The sequence below is a fragment of the Coregonus clupeaformis genome, unplaced genomic scaffold, assembly GCF_020615455.1.
Source record: "Coregonus clupeaformis isolate EN_2021a unplaced genomic scaffold, ASM2061545v1 scaf0286, whole genome shotgun sequence".
Taxonomy (NCBI): domain Eukaryota; kingdom Metazoa; phylum Chordata; class Actinopteri; order Salmoniformes; family Salmonidae; genus Coregonus; species Coregonus clupeaformis.
Genome location: NW_025533741.1, coordinates 286,666 through 309,000, shown reverse-complemented (window position 1 = coordinate 309,000; position 22,335 = coordinate 286,666). Strand labels below are relative to the sequence as shown.

Sequence of the window (22,335 nt, the reverse complement as noted above, 5' to 3'; positions counted from 1 at the left end):
GCTGCACCATCGAGAGCATCCTGACTGGTTGCATCACCGCCTGGTATGGCAACTGCTTGGCCTCCGACCGCAAGGCACTACAGAGGGTAGTGCGTACGGCCCAGTACATCACTGGGGCCAAGCTTCCTGCCATCCAGGACCTCTATACCAGGCGGTGTCAGAGGAAGGCCCTCAATTGTCAAAGAGTCCAGCCATCCTAGTCATAGACTGTTCTCTCTGCTACCGCACGGCAAAGCGGTACCGGAGTGCCAAGTCTAGGTCCAAAAGACTTCTCAACAGCTTCTACCCCCAAGCCATAAGACTCCTGAACAGCTAATCATGGCTACCCGGACTATTTGCACTGCCCCCCCACCCCATCTTTTTACGCTGCTGCTACTCTGTTAATTATTTATGCATAGTCACTTTAACTCTACCCACATGTACATATTACCTCAACTACCTCAACTAGCCGGTGCCCCCGCACATTGACTCTGCACCGGTACCCCCCTGTATATATAGCCTCCCTACTGTTATTTTATTTTACTTCTGCTCTTTTTTTCTCAACACTTTTTTTGTTGTTGTTTTATTTTACTTTTTTATTAAAAATAAATGCACTGTTGGTTAAGGGCTGTAAGTAAGCATTTCACTGTAATGTCTGCACCTGTTGTATTCGGCGCATGTGGCCAATACAATTTTATTTTATTTGTAAATATGTGATAGTGGAGTAGTGGCCTGAGGGAACACACTAAATCTATTGGGTAAAGTGTTATGAAATATAATGTCATGTAATGTTTTAAATGGTATATAACTGCCTTAATGTTGCAGGACCCCAGGAAGAGTAGCCTGGGGATGCTTAATAAATACAAAATTACTACAGCTAAAATTACAGTTACTTGTATCATTATGCATTTAGGATGACTGACTTGTTTTAGCAACATCTACATAAACATTACATCTATATAAACATCTACATTGATATATAAACATGTACATCTATATAAACAGCTACATCTATATAAATTCATGCAATAAACAACATTTTACATTTTAGTCATTTAGCAGACGCTCTTATCCAGAGCGACTTACAGTTAGTGAGTGCATACATTATTTTTAATTTTTTTCATACTGGCCCCCCATGGGAATCGAACCCACAACCCTGGCATTGCAAACGCCATCCCTGTCAGTATGTAAATGTATCATTAACAGATCTAATGACCGCTGCATCAATGGACTGATTGTTGTTGACATGGAGAATTTAGACTGTTGGCATGTCCCTGCTACTGCATACTCCCTCATGTCTCTATGCTTCACAACATCGCAGACCGACAAAATGTGTTTTATACCAGGTTTAACTTGCTATTACAGGCGGATCATTTGAAAATGTCTGCATAACACAGGTCCGTCTCGGCACGGCAGTGCTATGAGATAGACAGGGAAACAGCACCATAGCAGACTGGCGCGGCAGGGAAAGGACTAGACTGGAGGAGGTACCCATCCAGCCTGAGATAGACAGGGAAACAGCACCATAGCAGACTGGCGCGGCAGGGAAAGGACTAGACTGGAGGAGGTACCCATCCATTTACATTTACATTTTAGTCATTTAGCAGACGCTCTTATCCAGAGCGACTTACATGAGCAATTAGGGTTAAGTGCCTTGCTTAAGGGCACATCGACAGATTTTTCACCTAGTCGGCTCTGGGATTAGAACCAGAGACCTTTCGGTTACTGGCACAACGCTCTTACCCACTAAGCTACCTGCCGCCCCCAGCCTGAGATAGACAGGGAAACAGCACCATAGCAGACTGGCGCGGCAGGGAAAGGACTAGACTGGAGGAGGTACCCATCCAGCCTGAGATAGACAGGGAAACAGCACCATAGCAGACTGGCGCGGCAGGGAAAGGACAAGACTGGAGGAGGTACCCATCCAGCCTGAGATAGACAGGGAAACAGCACCATAGCAGACTGGCGCGGCAGGGAAAGGACTAGACTGGAGGAGGTACCCATCCAGCCTGAGAGAGACAGGGAAACAGCACCATAGCAGACTGGCGCGGCAGGGAAAGGACTAGACTGGAGGAGGTACCCATCCAGCCTGAGATAGACAGGGAAACAGCACCATAGCAGACTGGCGCGGCAGGGAAAGGACTAGACTGGAGGAGGTACCCATCCAGCCTGAGATAGACAGGGAAACAGCACCATAGCAGACTGGCGCGGCAGGGAAAGGACAAGACTGGAGGAGGTACCCATCCAGCCTGAGATAGACAGGGAAACAGCACCATAGCAGACTGGCGCGGCAGGGAAAGGACTAGACTGGAGGAGGTACCCATCCAGCCTGACCTCGAATGACGTATCCTCCCCTTATATGATTTAGCTACATTCGCAAGGTGTGGTGCCTCAAGCTATCACATATCCGACCACGTTCCACCGCAAATACATACATTACATGTTTATAGGCATCACAGCATGACAAAATACATTTGAATGGAAATTGACTTAAAGCTGTCGCGGATCTGAAACCTGATGGTCTAGAGTGTATAGTTAATGGATGCGCTAGACTAGAGAGCTGTATTCGCATAATGACTAGCTACACCTACGTCTTCTAGGCCTCACCAACCGTTTCTCCCCCCGCCATTAGTCTTGGCCTTAGATGACCTGACATAATGTCAACAACCTCTGGAACAGAGAAACACTTCAAGGCCCGAGTCAAACCGCTTAGCTAACGTTGTAGCTAATAGATCAACTGGAATCAGTCTAGAAGTTGTTGCCGCTCCTCTTCTTTGTCCACAGCGCTGTAATGGCCAGTGTAATTGATCAACAAAAGGCCCGACCGTCCATGACAGTACATGACCATGTTACAACATGTTTCTGGAACCGGCATACAGTACCGTTACCGGGGGAGCTACTGTCGGTTGCTAACTATAGGTAACTTAATAACAGAAATAGCCCGTATTGTTAGCTAACGCTATCTTTATCTCAGTGAAACAACTGGTTAACCTCTACACTGTCATAAAACACGTTAGATATGAACATTTTCATTATTCTACAAAGCCAAGAGTTTGATAGTGTTGTTAGGGGTTGACTAACGTCAGCTAGTTAAATATCTGAACCAGCTAATCTCACTAGCTAAACCAACAATGACATTCATAGCTAAACAGCATTGGCAGTCTACCTACAATGTCAAAACAAGTAAATACAATTCAAAACATAAGTTACAACAAAAGACTAATACACTTATCTACAGTTACAGTAGCCATGACGAATAATTCTCACCTTTGCGGAATTCGCTCTTTAACGACCGGGACGTTTTCATCAACGGAGTGCGGGAACGCGTCAACAGGATTAACGCCATGCTCCTGGTTCTGATAAACTGCTAACGTTAGCGGACTGTAGCTGATTAGCCAACTGGTTCAAACTAATGGGGAATGGAAAACCAACGCTAATGCGCTGCTGGTTACTTTAATATGTCACTAGCTGAACTTCTCGCCCCATGTACTTTGCTTTCTCGGTGGATGCCTGCTGCGAGGTGGATGAACTGCGGCTTACATTGGCTTCTGGCTTCCGGCTTCCGTCTTCGTCGTTCTTCTTCTTCTTCTTCTTTAAAGTTTAATGGCAGACTACACCTATTGGTGTATTGCCGCCACCTACTGTACCGGGTATTGAAACGAAACAAAAAATAATATATTCCATTGCAGGGGGAGGGGACCGAGATAATACAAAAATAAATCAAACAACCATCCCACTCCTTCAGTCACATTCAAATCACATCTCTACACAGGCTCAGGTGCCTGTGGGGACGGAGCAGTCATCGACAGGATTCCTTGTAATGCCTCTGCAGAAAAGTCCCTGAGTCCCCAAAAATGCTCAGCCGTACTCACAATGATGCCTACTTTCTCAGATTTCCTCTCTGTTTGCATTCACTTCTAGCGCCACACAAGAGATAAAACCCTTGATAGGCACCCTGCTTCGAAGATCGACACACAACACATTCCAATGCAACATCTTGAGGCGCAGAGCACGCTCCTTCTGTACCGTAGAAATACAATAAAACGAAATAAGCCCACTTCTCCTTATTCTTACTTACGCCACCTCACCCACCTCACCCAACGCATCCAACATTTTAATAGAGACTTAAAAATGGATCTCTCAGGTAACAACATCGATTCAAAACCCTTATTACAACAAAATACTCAGAACTAGGTTTGGATTGACTAGTTTCCACTACCACTTCTCTTATTGACTAGTTTCCACTACCACTTCTCTTATTGACTAGTTTCCACTACCACTTCTCTTATTGACTAGTTTCCACTACCACTTCTCTTATTGACTAGTTTCCACTACCACTTCTCTTATTGACTAGTTTCCACTACCACTTCTCTTATTGACTAGTTTCCACTACCACTTCTCTTATTGACTAGTTTCCACTACCACTTCTCTTATTGACTAGTTTCCACTACCACTTCTCTTATTGACTAGTTTCCACTACCACTTCTCTTATTGACTAGTTTCCACTACCACTTCTCTTATTGACTAGTTTCCACTACCACTTCTCTTATTGACTAGTTTCCACTACCACTTCTCTTATTGACTAGTTTCCACTACCACTTCTCTTATTGACTAGTTTCCACTACCACTTCTCTTATTGACTAGTTTCCACTACCACTTCTCTTATTGACTAGTTTCCACTACCACTTCTCTTATTGACTAGTTTCCACTACCACTTCTCTTATTGACTAGTTTCCACTACCACTTCTCTTATTGACTAGTTTCCACTACCACTTCTCTTATTGACTAGTTTCCACTACCACTTCTCTTATTGACTAGTTTCCACTACCACTTCTCTTATTGACTAGTTTCCACTACCACTTCTCTTATTGACTAGTTTCCACTACCACTTCTCTTATTGACTAGTTTCCACTACCACTTCTCTTATTGACTAGTTTCCACTACCACTTCTCTTATTGACTAGTTTCCACTACCACTTCTCTTATTGACTAGTTTCCACTACCACTTCTCTTATTGACTAGTTTCCACTACCACTTCTCTTATTGACTAGTTTCCACTACCACTTTTCTTATTGACTAGTTTCCACTACCACTTCTCTTATTGACTAGTTTCCACTACCACTTCTCTTATTGACTAGTTTCCACTACCACTTCTCTTATTGACTAGTTTCCACTACCACTTCTCTTATTGACTAGTTTCCACTACCACTTCTCTTATTGACTAGTTTCCACTACCACTTCTCTTATTGACTAGTTTCCACTACCACTTCTCTTATTGACTAGTTTCCACTACCACTTCTCTTATTGACTAGTTTCCACTACCACTTCTCTTATTGACTAGTTTCCACTACCACTTCTCTTATTGACTAGTTTCCACTACCACTTCTCTTATTGACTAGTTTCCACTACCACTTCTCTTATTGACTAGTTTCCACTACCACTTCTCTTATTGACTAGTTTCCACTACCACTTTTCTTATTGACTAGTTTCCACTACCACTTCTCTTATTGACTAGTTTCCACTACCACTTTTCTTATTGACTAACTACTCGTGGTGTGATTGTGATAACATACAGAAACTCAAGTCCTTCTCTTCACCCGACCTAGAATACCTCACAATCAAATACCAACCGTATTTGTGCAAATCAATCCCAGAACAACAGCAAAGGATCTTGTGAAGATGCTGGAGGAAACAGGTACAAAAGTTTCTATATCCACAGTAAAATGAGTCCTATATCGACATAACCTGAATGGCCGCTCAGCAAGGAAGAAGCCACTGCTCCAAAACCACCATAAAAAAGCCAGACTACGGTTTGCAACTGCACATGGGGATAAAGATTGTACTTTTTGGAGAAATGTCCTCTGGTCTGATGAAACAAAAATAGAACTGTTTGGCCATGATAACCATCGTTATGTTTGGAGGAAAAAGGGGGTCTTGCAAGCCGACGAACACCATCCCAACCGTGAAGCACGGGGGTGGCAGCATCATGCTGTGGTGGTGCTTTGTAGCAGGAGGGACTAGTGCACTTCACAAAATCGATGGCATCATGAGGAAGGAAAATTATGTGGATAAATTGAAGCAACATCTCAAGACATCAGTCAGGAAGTAAAAGCTTGGTCACAAATGGGTCTTCCAAATGGACAATGACCCCAAGCATACTTCCAAAGTTGTGGCAAAATGGCTTAAGGACAACAAAGTCAAGGTATTGGAGTGGCCATCACAAAACCCTGACCTCAATCCTATAGAAAATGTGTGGGCAGAACTGAAAAAGCGTGTGCGAGCAAGGAGGCCTACAAACCTGACTTAGTTACACCAGCTCGGTCTGGTGGATTGGGCCAAAATTCCCCCGACTTATTGTGGGAAGCTTGTGGAAGGCTAACCGAAACGTTTGACCCAAGTTAATCAATTTTAAAGGCAATGCTACCAAATACTAATTGAGTGTATGTAAACTTCTGACCCACTGGGAATGTGATGAAATAAATAAAAGCTGAAATAAATCATTCTCTACTATTATTCTGACATTTCACATTCTTAAAATAAAATGGTGATCCTAACTGACCTAAGACAGGGGATGTTTACTAGGATTAAATGTCAGGAATTGTGAAAAACTGAGTTTAAATGTATTTGGCTAAGGTGCAGGTAGCTTAGTGGTTAAGAGCGTTGTGCCAGTAACCGAAAGGTCGCTGGTTCTAATCCCCGAGCCGACTAGGTGAAAATCTGTCGATGTGCCCTTGAGCAAGGCACTTAACCCTAATTGCTCCTGTAAGTCGTTCTGGATAAGGGCGTCTGCTAAATGACTAAAATGTAAACTTACGACTTCAACTGTACATTCATGCACTTTGAAAATAATTTAGTAACTTTGCCCCCAATGCATTTAACTGCAGGGCACTCCTACATCATATGAAGGAATGTGCCCACCTGATTTAGGGGACACAGTGAAAAGTTGGGAATTGGGGACAATTTCATCGTAAAACATTTCCTTAGTGTTAAATACAGTCTCAAAAATTAAAATACATAAATTGATGGTTCAGATTATGGGATGCCAAAGTCATATTTTTCCATATTCTGTTCCAGTTAAAGGGTTGTTCAGATTCAATTAGATCTGTGGACCATACTTTTTTTTAATGGTTAGCTCAGAATATGAGCTTTCCAAAAGTGTTGTGTATATTATAGAGATCAGTCCTTTCGGAAGCCCAGATAATTCATTTATAAATCCCATCATTGAATGGTTCGGTAGTTGTGTTTCCAGAGGGACTCCATTGGCCAGCATAGATGACTTATCTTGTAAATATAGAAAAATGTGGTAATGTGTATGTATCTTTCAAATCTTGAAATGTTCTCAAACCATTACTGTCCATGATAATCGGTAAGGGTACGGATTCCACATTTGGACCAATGGGGGGATGCAAAAGGCAAGTCATTATTGTGAAATATTGGAGTATGGGCACGCCATTTTGATTCCCAGTTACATTGTTTTTCATTTTTAGGCCAAATAGAAATTGTGTGAGCAATAATAGGACCAAAGCGTAGTTTACATTTATTTAAGAATATATCAGTGAAGACCACCTCTTCCAGGGCAATAAGGAAGCACTGTATTTCTCTCTCTACTCAGCCAGGGGGCAGAAGAATCATGTCTAAACCAATTTAGGATGCGGCAAAATGCTAGTGGCTGGAAATACTATTTTTAGTTTGGTACGGACAGTCATCTTAGGTCTTTCCCTGTTTGTAAATGTTTTAATTTTAGCATCCGGGATCGTTTACCTTGCCATATACATTTTGAAACCGCATTATGAATTTTGATCCCAATAGGCAGAAGGGGGAGCCATGAGCATTGAACTACAGAAATTCAGCCGTTGCAATATATTAATTTTGACAATATATATTTTGCCGGTTAAAGCAACTGGGATATTGTTCCATCTACTGAGGTCGGATTTAATTGATTGGAGCATTCTGTTAAAGTTTCTGGCAATGGTTTTATCTAATGAAGGAAAATATCTACTCCGAAATATTTAAAATGGTAAAGGATTGGGATTCCATAAGTAGAGATGGAGTCCTCCATCGGGGTCTTGAGGCAGTAGGGATGATTTTGGTTATATTAATTTTATAACTTGAAATTAAGCGATTTTGAGATGCATTGTCTAGATACAGTGAAATATTGTCTGCGTATAGTGAAATATTGTCTGCGTATAGTGAAATATTGTCTGCGTATAGTGAAATATTGTCTGCGTATAGTGAAATATTGTCTGCGTATAGTGAAATATTGTCTGCGTATAGTGAAATATTGTCTGCGTATAGTGAAATATTGTCTGCGTATAGTGAAATATTGTCTGCGTATAGTGAAATATTGTCTGCGTATAGTGAAATATTGTCTGCGTATAGTGAAATATTGTCTGCGTATAGTGAAATATTGTCTGCGTATAGTGAAATGTGTTATTTCCTTCGATTGACGAGTTGGACCAGGGGTTCCATAGAAAAGAATAGCAGAGGTGAGATCGGATCACTGTAGTTATTCTGACCGGAACAGGTCCTGCTTGTCATTACTATCGGATCACTGTAGTTATTCTGAACGGAACAGGTCCTGCTTGTCATTACTATGGGATCACTTTGCCTGCTACTTGTAGTTATTCTGACCGGAACAGGTACTGCTTGTCATTACTATGGGATCACTTTGCCTGCTACTTGTAGTTATTCTGACCGGAACAGGTCCTGCTTGTCATTACTATGGGATCACTTTGCCTGCTACTTGTAGTTATTCTGAACGGAACAGGTACTGCTTGTCATTACTATGGGATCACTGTAGTTATTCTGACCGGAACAGGTCCTGCTTGTCATTACTATGGGATCACTGTAGTTATTCTGACCGGAACAGGTACTGCTTGTCATTACTATCGGATCACTGTAGTTATTCTGAACGGAACAGGTACTGCTTGTCATTACTATGGGATCACTTTGCCTGCTACTTGTAGTTATTCTGACCGGAACAGGTACTGCTTGTCATTACTATGGGATCACTGTAGTTATTCTGAACGGAACAGGTCCTGCTTGTCATTACTATGGGATCACTGTAGTTATTCTGACCGGAACAGGTCCTGCTTGTCATTACTATGGGATCACTTTGCCTGCTACTTGTAGTTATTCTGACCGGAACAGGTCCTGCTTGTCATTACTATGGGATCACTTTGCCTGCTACTTGTAGTTATTCTGAACGGAACAGGTACTGCTTGTCATTACTATGGCTAAGGGATTGGCAGATACAGCGCCTTCAGAAAGTATTCATACCCCTTGACTTATTCCACATTTTGTTGTGTTACAGCCTGAATCTAAAATGTTACAATCACCTTTGGCAGCGATTTACAGCTGTGAGTCTTTCTGAGTAAGTCTAAGCGCTTTGGACACCTGGATTGTACAACATTAGTTTACCATCACACTTTGTTATTATCAGTAACATTTCATTATTCAGATTGACGCACTAAAGCATTCACACCAAGTCCAATGAGTTTTTCTGAGCTATTGGCATAACGTCACTAATGGTGGTGCCGTCATTCTCAGTGCCAATAAGTTGTTCCAAGGTCGCAGTAATGAGGCAAATCATATACTACTGGAAAAAATAATATGCTACTAAATATATTAGGATATAGGCTATGCATCCTATAGGATGAATCATGATTGGCTACGTTTCATTAAGTCACACCCCATTTAATGAGAGAGGAAACACAAAACTGGCACCTGTCATTCCTCACATTCATATGCTGAATATAAACAATAAATACACTGCGTTGATAAAACATTAGGAACTCTTTCCATGACAGACTGACCAGGTGAATCCAGGTGAAAGCTATGATCCCTTATTGATGTCACTTGTTAAATCCACTTCAATCAGTGTAGATGAAGGGGAGGAGACAGGTTAAAGAAGGATTTTTAAGCCTTGAGACAATTGAGACATGGATTGTGTATGTGTGCCATTCAGAGGGTGAATGGGCAAGACAAACGATTTTAAGTGCCATTGAACGGGGTATGTTATTAGGTGCCAGGTGCACCAGTTTGAGTCTGTCAAGAACTGCAACGCTGCTGGGTTTTTCACGCTCAACAGTTTCCTGTGTGTATAAAGAATGGTCCACCACCCAGAGGACATCCAGCCAACTGGACAACTGGATATTAGGAAGTTGTCCTTAATATTTGGTATACTCAGTGTATCTTTTTAATGTAACTTCTTACAGGGAAGGGGTGGTATAGTGAGGGGTTTTCTGTGGTTGCCGGGAGGGGCAGGAAGGTCTGATTTCAACCCCTCACAGAAGAAAAAGGAAATGAGAAAAAGTTGGTCACAAAGGTTTATCCGTGATTTGATTGGTTGATGGTGTATCAGTAGTCTGATTGTGTGATGGTGTATCCCCGATTTGATTGGTTGCCTCTCCTGCAGGGTGAGTTTGTGAATGAGTACATCGGAGAGCTGATCGATGAAGAGGAATGTCGCTCCAGGATCAAGTACTACCAGGAGAATGACATCATTCACTTCTACATGCTCACCGTCGACAAGGTAAACCATGACATCACTCACCGTCGACAAGGTAAACTATGACATCACTCACCGTCGGCAAGGTAAACTATGACATCACTCACCGTCGACAAGGTAAACTATGACATCACTCACCGTCGACAAGGTAAACTATGACATCACTAACCCTACCACCCCTAACCCTACCACCCCTACCACCCCTAACCCTACCACCCCTAACCCCCTAACCCTACCACCCCTAACCCTACCACCCCTAACCCCCTAACCCTACAACCCCCTAACCCCCTAACCCTACCACCCCTAACCCCCTAACCCTACCACCCCTAACCCCCTAACCCTACCACCCCCAACCCTACCACCCCTACCCCCCAACCCTACCACCCCTAACCCCCTAACCCTACCACCCCTAACCCCCTAACCCCACCACCCCTAACCCCCTAACCCTACCACCCCTAACCCCCTAACCCTACCACCCCTAACCCCCTAACCCTACCACCCCTAACCCCCTAACCCTGCTGACAACAAAATCACACAAAAATTATCAATGGAAATCAAATTTATCAACCCATGGAGGTCTGGATTTGGAGTCACCCTCAAAATTAAAGTGGAAAACCACACTACAGGCTGATCCAACTTTGATGTAATGTCCTTAAAACAAGTCAAAATGAGGCTCAGTAGTGTGTGTGGCCTCCACGTGCCTGTAGGACCTCCCTACAACGCCTCATGCATGCTCCTGATGAGGTAGTGGATGGTTACCTGAGGGATCTCCTCCCAGACCTGGACTAAAGCATCCGCCAACTCCTGGACAGTCTGTGGAGCAACGTGGCGTTGGTGGATGGAGCGAGACATGATGTCCCAGATGTGCTCAATTGGATTCAGGTCTGGGGAACGGGCGGGCCAGTCCATAGCATCAATGCCTTCCTCTTGCAGGAACTGCTGACACACTCCAGCCACATGAGGTCTAGCATTGTCTTGCATTAGGAGGAACCCAGGGCCAACCGCACCAGCATATGGTCTCACAAGGGGTCTGAGGATCTCATCTCGGTACCTAATGGCAGTCAGGCTACCTCTGGCGAGCACATGGAGGGCTGTGCGGCCCCCCAAAGAAATGCCACCCCACACCATGACTGACCCACCGCCAAACCGGTCATGCTGGAGGATGTTGCAGGCAGCAGAACGTTCTCCACGGCGTCTCCAGACTCTGTCACGTCTGTCACATGTGCTCAGTGTGAACCTGCTTCCCATTTGTGTGGCCGTAATGCACCCTAAAAGAATCCATGCCTTTTGTGGCCAGTGGCCGTTGTGCCCTTAACCCGGCGTTCTGCGCTTCCGAAGCACCCCTCACTCGCATGGCTCTCATCACGTGATCGGGTCTTTCTCACAGGCTACAATTGAAGACCCGACACATCGGGGACGCAAATGCAATTCCGAGGTGCATGTTGGAAGAACTGTCCACATTTACTTTTCATCAGCCAACAAGATGAGTAGGCCTAACGAACAGCAAAACCACTAGCCTATGTCAATCTACTGTCCCCCATAGTACAAAAGTTGACCTATTCCTATAGCCTGTTGCCAGTCAGGATGGATAGTAACTGATTACTCACCCTAACCTGCTAGCCTGCTGCCAGTCAGGATGGATAGTAACTGATTACTCACCCTAACCTTCTAGCCTGTTGCCAGTTAGGCTGGATAGTATCTGATTACTCACCCTAACCTGCTAGCCTGTTGCCAGTTAGGCTGGATAGTATCTGATTACTCACCCTAACCTGCTAGCTTCCTGCCCGTCAGGCTGGATAGTATCTGATTACTCACCCTAACCTGCTAACCTGTTGCCAGTTAGGCTGGATAGTATCTGATTACTCACCCTAACCTGCTAGCTTCCTGCCCGTCAGGCTGGATAGTAACTGATTACTCACCCTAACCTGCTAGCCTGTTGCCAGTCAGGATGGATAGTACAGTTGTGGTCAAAGGTTTTGAGAACTACACAAATATTAATTTTCACAAAGTCTGCTGCCTCAGTTTTTATGATGGCAATTTGCATATACTCCAGAATGTTATGAGTGATCAGATGAATTGCAAAGTCCCTCTTTGCCATGAAAATGAACTTAATCCCAAAAAAACATTTCCACTGCATTTCAGCCCTGCCACAAAAGGACCAGCTGACATCATGTCAGTGATTCTCTCGTTAACACAGGTGAGAGTGTTGACGAGGACAAGGCTGGAGATCACTCTGTCATGCTGATTGAGTTAGAATAACAGACTGGAAGCTTTAAAAGGAGGGTGGTTCTTGAAATCATTGTTCTTCCTCTGTTAACCATGGTTACCTGCAAGGAAACACGTGCCGTCATCATTGCTTTGCACAAAAAGGGCTTCACAGGAAAGGATATTGCTGCTAGAAAGATTGCACCTAAATCAACCATTTATCGGATCATCAAGAACTTCAAGGAGAGAGGTTTAATTGTTGTGAAGAAGGCTTCAGGGCGCCCAAGAAAGTCCAGCAAGCGCCAGGACCGTCTCCTAAAGTTGATTCAGCTGCGGGATCGGGGCACCACCAGTGCAGAGCTTGCTCAGGAATGGCAGCAGGCAGGTGTGAGTGCATCTGCATGCACAGTGAGGTGAAGACTTTTGGAGGATGGCCTGGTGTCAAGAAGGGCAGCGAGGAAGCCACTTCTCTCCAGGAAAAACATCAGAGACAGACTGATATTCTGCAAAAGATACAGGGATTGGACTGCTGAGGACTGGGGTAAAGTCATTTTCTCTGATGAATCCCCTTTCCGATTGTTTGGGGCATCCGGAAAAAAGCTTGTCCGGAGAAGACCAGGTGAGCGCTACTATCAGTCCTGTGTCATGCCAACAGTAAAGCATCCTTAGACCATTCATGTGTGGGGTTGCTTCTCAGCCAAGGGAGTGGGCTCACTCACAATTTAGCCTAAGAACACAGCCATGAATAAAGAATGGTACCAACACATCCTCCGAGAGCAACTTCTCCCAACCATCCAAGAACAGTTTGGTGACGAACAATGCCTTTTCCAGCATGATGGAGCACCTTGCCATAAGGCAAAAGTGATAACTAAGTGGCTCAGGGAACAAAACATCAACATTTTGGGTCCATGGCCAGGAAACTCCCAAGACCTTAATCCCACTGAGAACTTGTGGTCAATCCTCAAGAGGAGGGTGGACAAACAAAACCCCACAAATTCTGACAAACTCCAAGCATTGATTATGCAAGAATGGGCTGCCATCAGTCAGGATGTGGCCCAGAAGTTAATTGACAGCATGCCAGGGCGGATTGCAGAGGTCTTGAAAAAGAAGGGTCAACACTGCAAATATTGACTGTTTGCATAAACTTCATGTAATTGTCAATAAAAGCCTTTGACACTTATGGAATGCTTGTAATTATACTTCATTATACCATAGTAACATCTGACAAAAATATCTAAAAACACTGAAGCAGCAAACTTTGTGAAGATCAATACTTGTCATTCTCAAAACTTTTGACCACGACTGTACTATCCCCCATAGTACAAAGGTCAACCTATTATTTTCTGTGCGAAAAATAAATATTCCAAACATAGTCTGGGACAGTTGTGGGATGCGATAGATCCCAAATTAATACAACCACTAGCATCAAAAAGCCTTTTTCACACAAAGTGGCTGACGCAAGAGATGGGAAAGTTTAGCTTAAGATGTTGATAAACTATTAGGCTATTTCTTCACATTATAAGCACAGCAATGCCCACATGGCAGTAGGCTATTAGCGGGAATGTTCCATTAGCGGGAAAACACCATTATCAAAAGTGACCACAAATGCAATTATGCATGTAATATGCTTTTATTATAAAGGTGCATTTTTATGGTGAAAATTATCTTCCCCAAACTTAAAACTTGCGCGCTGCTTATATATGCCAGTTAGGCTCTACACCCGTTGTAAAGCGGATTAATGTGCTTCATTTTAAGAATTTTTTGGCCACTTTACTTTACAAACCTTATCAAAACATACAGTGCATTCGGAAAGTATTCAGACTGTTTCCACATTTTGTTACGTTACAGCCTTATTCAAAAATGGATAAATAAAAAACATAAAAAATGTTCCTCATAAATCTACACACAATACCCCATAATGACAAAGCGTAATCAGGTTTTTAGAAATGTTTGCAAATGTATTAAAAATGAAAAAACAGACCTTATTTAAATAAGTATTCAGACCCTTTGCTCTGAGACTCAAAATTGAGCTCAGGTCCATCCTGTTTCCATTGATCGTCCTTGATGTTTCTACAACTTGATTGGAGTCTTTTGACCTCACCCAACGTTTAATCATTGCTGCGTCATGAAAGGAACTTGACACAGACACGAATGATCTGTTTAGTGTGTTATCACACTATTGGTGTGTCTTGGCAGTGTCTTCGGCCGTGCCGGCTGTAGCACGAAGCGAGCTAACCAGCCGTTTTTCGAACAGAGTCAGAGTCAACACAGTAGCCATTGTGTGCCGGGTGTAGCACGAAGCTAGCTAGCTAGCCGTTCTTCAAACAAAGTCAACACAGTGGCCATTGCTAGCTACCCAACACGACCAGCTAACTGTACGGTAGTAGCTAAATACAATATACTTGTCCTAGCTAGCCAACGTCTAATCATTGCTGCGTCATGAAAGGAACTTGACACAGACACGAATGATCTGTTTAGTGTGTTATCACACTATTGGTGGTTTGTTGTGACCAAGTGTTGGTGCTAAACGGTGTGTTATTGTTATTGGATGCTAGCTTGCTAGTTAGCTATGGTGTCATAGTTAGCTAGCTGAATAAAGTGGGTTGAGTCTATTCCTTTAAACATTGAACCGCTGTGGTTCACAACAATTCTGATTTCTAAAGGTGGAAGTTGGGAGAGTTTTTGTTCCGGGTGGTTCAGTGAAACAATTTTAGTTTCTGAGGTAGAAGTTTTTGGTGAGGGAGGCCCTGCTCTCTCCTCTCCCAGATGCTTAGCTCATTTCATTCCGATCTCCTCTGCATTTTTGTAGCCATTTGCTACAGCCTGTCAACTATGCCTCTGCCTATCCCTGTTCTCTCCTCTCTGCACAGGCTACACAAACGCACCACACCGCGCGGCTGCTGCCTCTCTAACCTGGTGGTCCCTGCACGCATCACCCACGTGGAGTTCCAGGTCGCGGGCAGCCTCTGGAACTGCCGTTCTGCTGCCAACAAAGCTGACTTCATCCCAGCCTATGCCAACCTCCAGTCCCTCGACTTCCTGGCGCTGACGGAAACATGGATCACCACTGAAAACATTGCTACTCCTACTGCTCTCTCCTCGTCTGACCATGTGTTCTCGCATACCCCGAGAGCATCTGGTCAGAGGGGTCGTGGTACAGGAATCCTCATCTCTCCCAAGTGGACATTCTCAGTTTTTCCCCTAACCCATCTGTCTATCTCCTCATTTGAATTCCATGCTGTCACAGTCACTAGCCCATTTAAGCTTAATATCCTTGTCATCTATCGCCCTCCAGGTTCCCTTGGAGAGTTCATCAATGAGCTTGACGCCTTGATAAGTTCCTTCCCTGAGGATGGCTCACCCCTCACAGTTTTGGGGGATTTCAACCTCCCTATGTCCACATTTGACTCATTTCTCTCTGCCTCCTTCTTTCCACTCCTCTCCTCTTTTGACCTCACCCTCTCACCGTCCCCCCTACTCACAAGGCAGGCAATACGCTTGACCTCATCTTCACTAGATGCTGCTCCTCTACTAATCTCACTGCAACTCCCCTCCATGTCTCCGACCACTACTTTGTTTCCTTTTCTCTCTTCGCTCTCCTCCCACACTACTCACTCTGCCCCTACACAGATGGTAATGCGCCGCCGCAACCTTCGCTCTCTCTCTCCCACTACTCTCTCCTCTTCCATCCTATCATCTCTTCCCTCTGCTCAATCCTTCTCCCTCCAATCTCCTGATTCTGCCTCCTCAACCCTCCTCTCCTCCCTTTCTGCATCCTTTGACTCTCTGTGTCCCCTATCCTCCCGGCCGGCTCGGTCCTCCCCTCCAGCTCCGTGGCTTGATGACTCATTGCGAGCTCACAGAACAGAGCTCCGGGCAGCGGAGCGGAAATTGAAGAAAACTAAACTCCCTGCCGACCTGGCATCTTTTCACTCCCCTCCTCTCTACATTTTCTTCATCTGTTTCTGCTGCTAAGGCCACCTTCTACCACTCTAAATTCCAAGCATCTGCCTCTAACCCTAGGAAGCTCTTTGCCACATTTTCCTCCCTCCTGAATCCTCCCCCCTCCTCTCTCTCTGTGGATGACTTCGTCAACCACTTTGAAAAGAAGGTTGACGACATCCGATCCTCGCTTTGTTAAGTCTAATGACACTGCTGGTCCTGCTCACACTGCCCTACCCTATGCTTTGACTTCTTTCTCCCTCTCTCTCCAGATAAAATCCTGCGACTTGTGACTGCAGGCCGCCCAACAACCTGCCCGCTTGACCCCATCCCCTCCTCCCTTCTCCAGACCATCTCCGGTGACCTTCTCCCCTACCTCACCTCGCTGATCAACTCATCCTTGACCGCTGGCCATGTCCCTTCCGTCTTCAAGAGAGCGAGAGTTGCTCCCCTTCTCAAAAAAACCAACACTCGACCCCACTGATGTCAACAACTACAGACCAGTATCCCTTCTTTCTTTTCTTTCCAAAACTATTGAGCGTGCCGTCTTTAGCCAACTCTCTTGCTATCTCTCTCAGAATGACCTTCTTGATCCAAACCAATCAGGTTTCAGGACTGGTCATTCAACTGAGACTGCTCTTCTCTGTGTCACGGAGACTCTCCGCACTGCTAAAGCTAACTCTCTCTCCTCTGCTCTTGTCCTTCTAGACCTGTCTGCTGCCTTTGATACTGTGAACCATCAGATCCTCCTCTCCACCCTCTCCGAGCTGGGCATCTCCGGCGCGGCTCACTCCTGGATTGCGTCCTACCTGACCGGTCGCTCCTACCAAGTGGCGTGGCGAGAAGCTGTCTCCGCACCACGTGCTCTCACCACTGGTGTCCCCCAGGGCTCAGTTCTAGGCCCTCTCCTTTTCTCCCTATACACCAAGTCACTTGGCTCTGTCATATCCTCACATGGCCTTTCCTATCATTGCTACGCTGACGATACACAACTAATCTTCTCCTTTCCCCCTTCTGATAACCAGGTGGCGAATCGCATCTCTGCATGTCTGGCAGACATATCAGTATGGATGACGGATCACCACCTCAAGCTGAACCCTGGCAAGACGGAGCTGCTCTTCCTCCCGGGGAAGGGACTGCCCGTTCCGTGATCTCGCCATCACGGTTGACAACTCCGCTGTGTCCTCCTCCCAGAGTGCGAAGAGCCTAGGCGTGACCCTGGACAACACCCTGTCGTTCTCCGCCAACATCAAGGCGGTGACCCGCTCCTGCAGGTTCATGCTCTACAACATTCGGAGAGTACGACCCTGCCTTACACAGGAAGCGGCACAGGTCCTAATCCAGGCACTTGTCATCTCCCGTCTGGACTACTGCAACTCGCTGTTGGCTGGCCTCCCTGCCTGTGCCATTAAACCCCTACAACTCATCCAGAATGCCGCAGCCCGTCTGGTGTTCAACCTTCCCAAGTTCTCTCACGTCACCCCCCTCCTCCGCACACTCCACTGGCTTCCAGTTGAAGCTCGCATCCGCTACAAGACCATGGTGCTTGCCTATGGAGCAGTGAGGGGAACGGCACCTCTGTACCTTCAGGCTCTGATCAGTCCCTACACCCAAACGAGGGCATTGCGTTCATCCACCTCCGGCCTGCTGGCTCCCCTTCCTCTGCGGAAGCATAGCTCCCGCTCAGCCCAGTCAAAACTGTTCGCTGCTCTGGCACCCCAATGGTGGAACAAGCTCCCTCACGACGCCAGGACAGCGGAGTCACTCACCACCTTCCGGAGACATTTGAAACCCCACCTCTTTAAGGAATACCTGGGATAGGATAAAGTAATCCTTCTAACCCCCCCAAATTGTAAAGTGGTTATCCCACTGGCTATAGGGTGAACGCACCAATTTGTGAGTCGCTCTGGCTAAGAGCGTCTGCTAAATGACGTTAATGTGCCCTTGAGCAAGGCACTTAACCCTAATTGCTCCTGTAAGTCGCTCTGGATAAGAGCGTCTGCTAAATGACTAAAATGTAAAAAATGTAAATGAGTCCACCTGTGGTAAATTCAATTGATTGGGCATGATTTGCAAAGGCACACACCTGTCTAGATAAGGTCCCACAGTTGACAGTGCATGTCAGAGCAAAAACCAAGCCATGAGGTCAAAGGAATTGTCCTTAGAGCTCCGACACAGGATTGTGTCGATGCACAGATCTGGGGAAGGATACCAAAAAAATTCTGCAGCATTGAAGGTCCCCAAGAACACAGTGGCCTTCATCATTCTTAAATGGAATAATTTTTGAACCACCAAGCCTCTTCCTAGAGCTGGCCGCCCGGCCAAACTGAGCAATCGGGGGAGAAGGACCTTGGTCAGGGAGGTGACGAAGAACCTGATGGTCACTCTGACAGAGCTCTAGAGTTCCTCTGTGGAGATGGGAGAACCTTCCAGAAGGACAACCATCGCTGCAGCACTCTACCAATCAGGCCTTTATGGTAGAGTGGCCAGACGGAAGCCACTACTCAGTAAAAGGCACATGACAGCCCGCTTGGAGTTTTCCAAAAGGCACCTAAAGGACTCTAACAATGAGTAACAAGATTCTCTGGTCTGATGAAACCAAGATTGAACTCTTTGGCCTGAATGCTAAGCGTCACGTCTGGAGGAATCCAGGCACCGCTCATCACCTGGCCAATACCATCCCTATGGTGAAGCATGGTGGTGGCAGCATCATGCTGTGGGGATGTTTTTCAGCGTCAGGGACTTGGAGACTAGTCAGGATCGAGGGAAAGATGAACGGAGCAAAGTACAGAGATCCTTTATGAAAACCTGCTCCAGAGCGCTCAGGACCTCAGACTGGGGAGAAGGTTCACCTTCCAACAGGACAACGATCCTAAGCACACAACCAAGACAACGCAGGAGTGGCTTCGGGACAAGTCTCTGAATGTCCTTGAGTGGCCCAGCCAGAGCCCGGACTTGAACCCGATCTAACATCTCTGGAGAGACCTGAAAATAGCTGTGGCGACGCTCCCCATCCAATCTGACAGAGCTTGAGAGGATCTGCAGAGAAGAATGGGAGAAACTCCCCAAATACAGGTGTGCCAAGCTTGTAGCATCATACCCAAGAAGACTTGAGGCTTTATTTGCTGCCAAAGGTGCTTCAACAAAGTACTGAGTAAAGGGTCTGAATACTTATGTAAATGTGATATTTCTGTTTGACATTTTTAATACATTTGCTCAAATTAATCCATTTTAGAATAAGGCTGTAATGTAACAATGTGGAAAAAGTAAAGGGGTCTGAATACTTTCTGAATGCACTGTACAATGTGTTGGATAGATAGATGTATATTATTATAATGTGTTAGGGTTACATATATTGTGTTAGGGTTAGATATACAGTGAGGGAAATAAGTATTTGATCCCCTGCTGATTTTGTATGTTTGCCCACTGACAAAGAAATTATCAGTCTATAATTTTAATGGTAGGTTTATTTGAACAGTAAGAGACAGAATAACAACAAAAAAATCCAGAAAAACGCATGTCAAAAATGTTATAAATTGATTTGCATTTTAATGAGGGAAATAAGTATTTGACCCCCTCTCAATCAGAAAGATTTCTGGCTCCCAGGTGTCTTTTATACAGGTAACGAGCTGAGATTAGGAGCACACTGTTAAAGGGAGTGCTCCTAATCTCAGTTTGTTACCTGTATAAAAAAACACCTGTCCACAGAAGCAATCAATCAAACAGATTCCAAACTCTCCACCATGGCCAAGACCAAAGAGCTCTCCAAGGATGTCAGGGACAAGATTGTAGACCTACACAAGGCTGGAATGGGCTACAAGACCATTGCCAAGCAGCTTGGTGAGAAGGTGACAACAATTGGTGCAATTATTCGCTAATGGAAGAAACACAAAAAGAACTGTCAATCTCCCTCAGACTGGGGCTCCATGCAAGATCTCACCTCATGAGAACGGTGAGGAATCAGCACAGAACTACACGGGAGGATCTTGTCAATGATCTCAAGGCAGCTGGGACCATAGTCACCAAGGAAACAATTGGTAACACACTACGCCGTGAAGGACTGAAATCCTGCAGCGCCCGCAATGTCCCCCTGCTCAAGAAAGCACATATACATACGCTTCTGAAGTTTGCCAATGAACGTCTGAATGATGCAGAGGAGAACTGGGTGAAAGTGTTGTGGTCAGATGAGACCAAAATCGAGCTCTTTGGCATCAACTCAACTCGCCGTGTTTGGAGGAGGAGGAATGCTGCCGATGACCCCAAGAACACCATCCCCACCGTCAAACATGGAGGTAGAAACATTATGCTTTGGGGGGGTTTACTGCTAAGGGGACAGGACAACTTCACCGCATCAAAGGGACGATGGACGGGGCCATGTACCGTCAAATCTTGGGTGAGAACCTCCTTCCCTCAGCCAGGGCATTGAAAATAGGTTGTGGATGGGTATTTTAGCATGACAATGACCCAAAACACACAGCCAAGGCAACAAAGGAGTGGCTCAAGAAGAAGCACATTAAGGTCCTGGAGTGGCCTAGCCAGTCTCCAGACCTTAATCCAATATAAAATCTGTGGAGGGAGCTGAAGGTTTGAGTTGCCAAACGTCAGGCTCGAAACCTTAATGACTTGGAGAAGATCTTCAAAGAGGAGTGGGACAAAATCCCTCCTGAGATGTGTGCAAACCTGGCAAACCTACAAGAAACGTCTGACCTCTGTGATTGCCAAAAAGGGTTTTGCGTTTTTTTGTTTGTTATTCTGTCTCTCACTGTTCAAATAAACCTACCATTAAAATTATAGACTGATCATGTCTTTGTCAAGGGGCAAACGTACAAAATCAGCAGGGGATCAAATACTTTTTTCCCTCACTGTACACTGCTAAAAAAAATTAAGGGAACACTTAAACAACACAATGTAACTCCAAGTCAATCACACTTCTGTGAAATCAAACTGTCCACTTAGGAAGCAACACTGATTGACAATACATTTCACATGCTGTTGTGCAAATGGAATAGACAACAGGTGGAAATTATAGGCAATTAGCAAGACACCCCCAATAAAGGACTGGTTTTGCAGGTGGTGACCACAGACCACTTCTTAGTTCCTATGCTTCCTGGCTGATGTTTTGGTCACTTTTGAATGCTGGCGATGCTTTCACTCTAGTGGTAGCATGAGACGGAGTCTACAACCCACATAAGTGGCTCAGGTAGTGCAGCTCATCCAGGATGGCACATCAATGCGAGCTGTGGCAAGAAGGTTTGCTGTGTCAGTCAGCGTAGTGTCCAGAGCATGGAGGCGCTACCAGGAGACAGGCCAGTACATCAGGAGACGTGGAGGAGGCCGTAGGAGGGCAACAACCCAGCAGCAGGACCGCTACCTCCGCCTTTGTGCAAGGAGGAGCAGGAGGAGCACTGCCAGAGCCCTGCAAAATCACCTCCAGCAGGCCACAAATGTGCATGTGTCTGCTCAAGCGGTCAGAAACAGACTCCATGCGGGTGGTATGAGGGCCCGACGTCCACAGGTGGGGGTTGTGCTTACAGCCCAACACCGTGCAGGTTGCCAGAGAACACCAAGATTGGCAAATTCGCCACTGGCGCCCTGTGCTCTTCACAGATGAAAGCAGGTTCACACTGAGCACATGTGACAGACGTGACAGAGTCTGGAGACGCCGTGGAGAACGTTCTGCTGCCTGCAACATCCTCCAGC

At 45.4% G+C, this 22,335-nt stretch overlaps 1 protein-coding gene across 3 annotated transcripts in view; it reads right to left on the bottom strand.

The window, feature by feature from the left end:
- letm1 (leucine zipper-EF-hand containing transmembrane protein 1) overlaps nt 1-3,525 on the bottom strand; it is a 66,872-nt gene extending 63,347 nt beyond the window's left edge. For all 3 annotated transcript variants that reach the window (XM_041869159.2, XM_041869161.2, XM_041869160.2), the window contains exon 1: nt 3,247-3,525. In XM_041869159.2, coding sequence (XP_041725093.1) covers nt 3,247-3,325 — 79 coding nt within the window. In that variant the 5' untranslated portion in view covers nt 3,326-3,525. The remainder of the gene's footprint in view (nt 1-3,246) is intronic.
- Between the last annotated feature and the right edge of the window lie 18,810 nt (nt 3,526-22,335).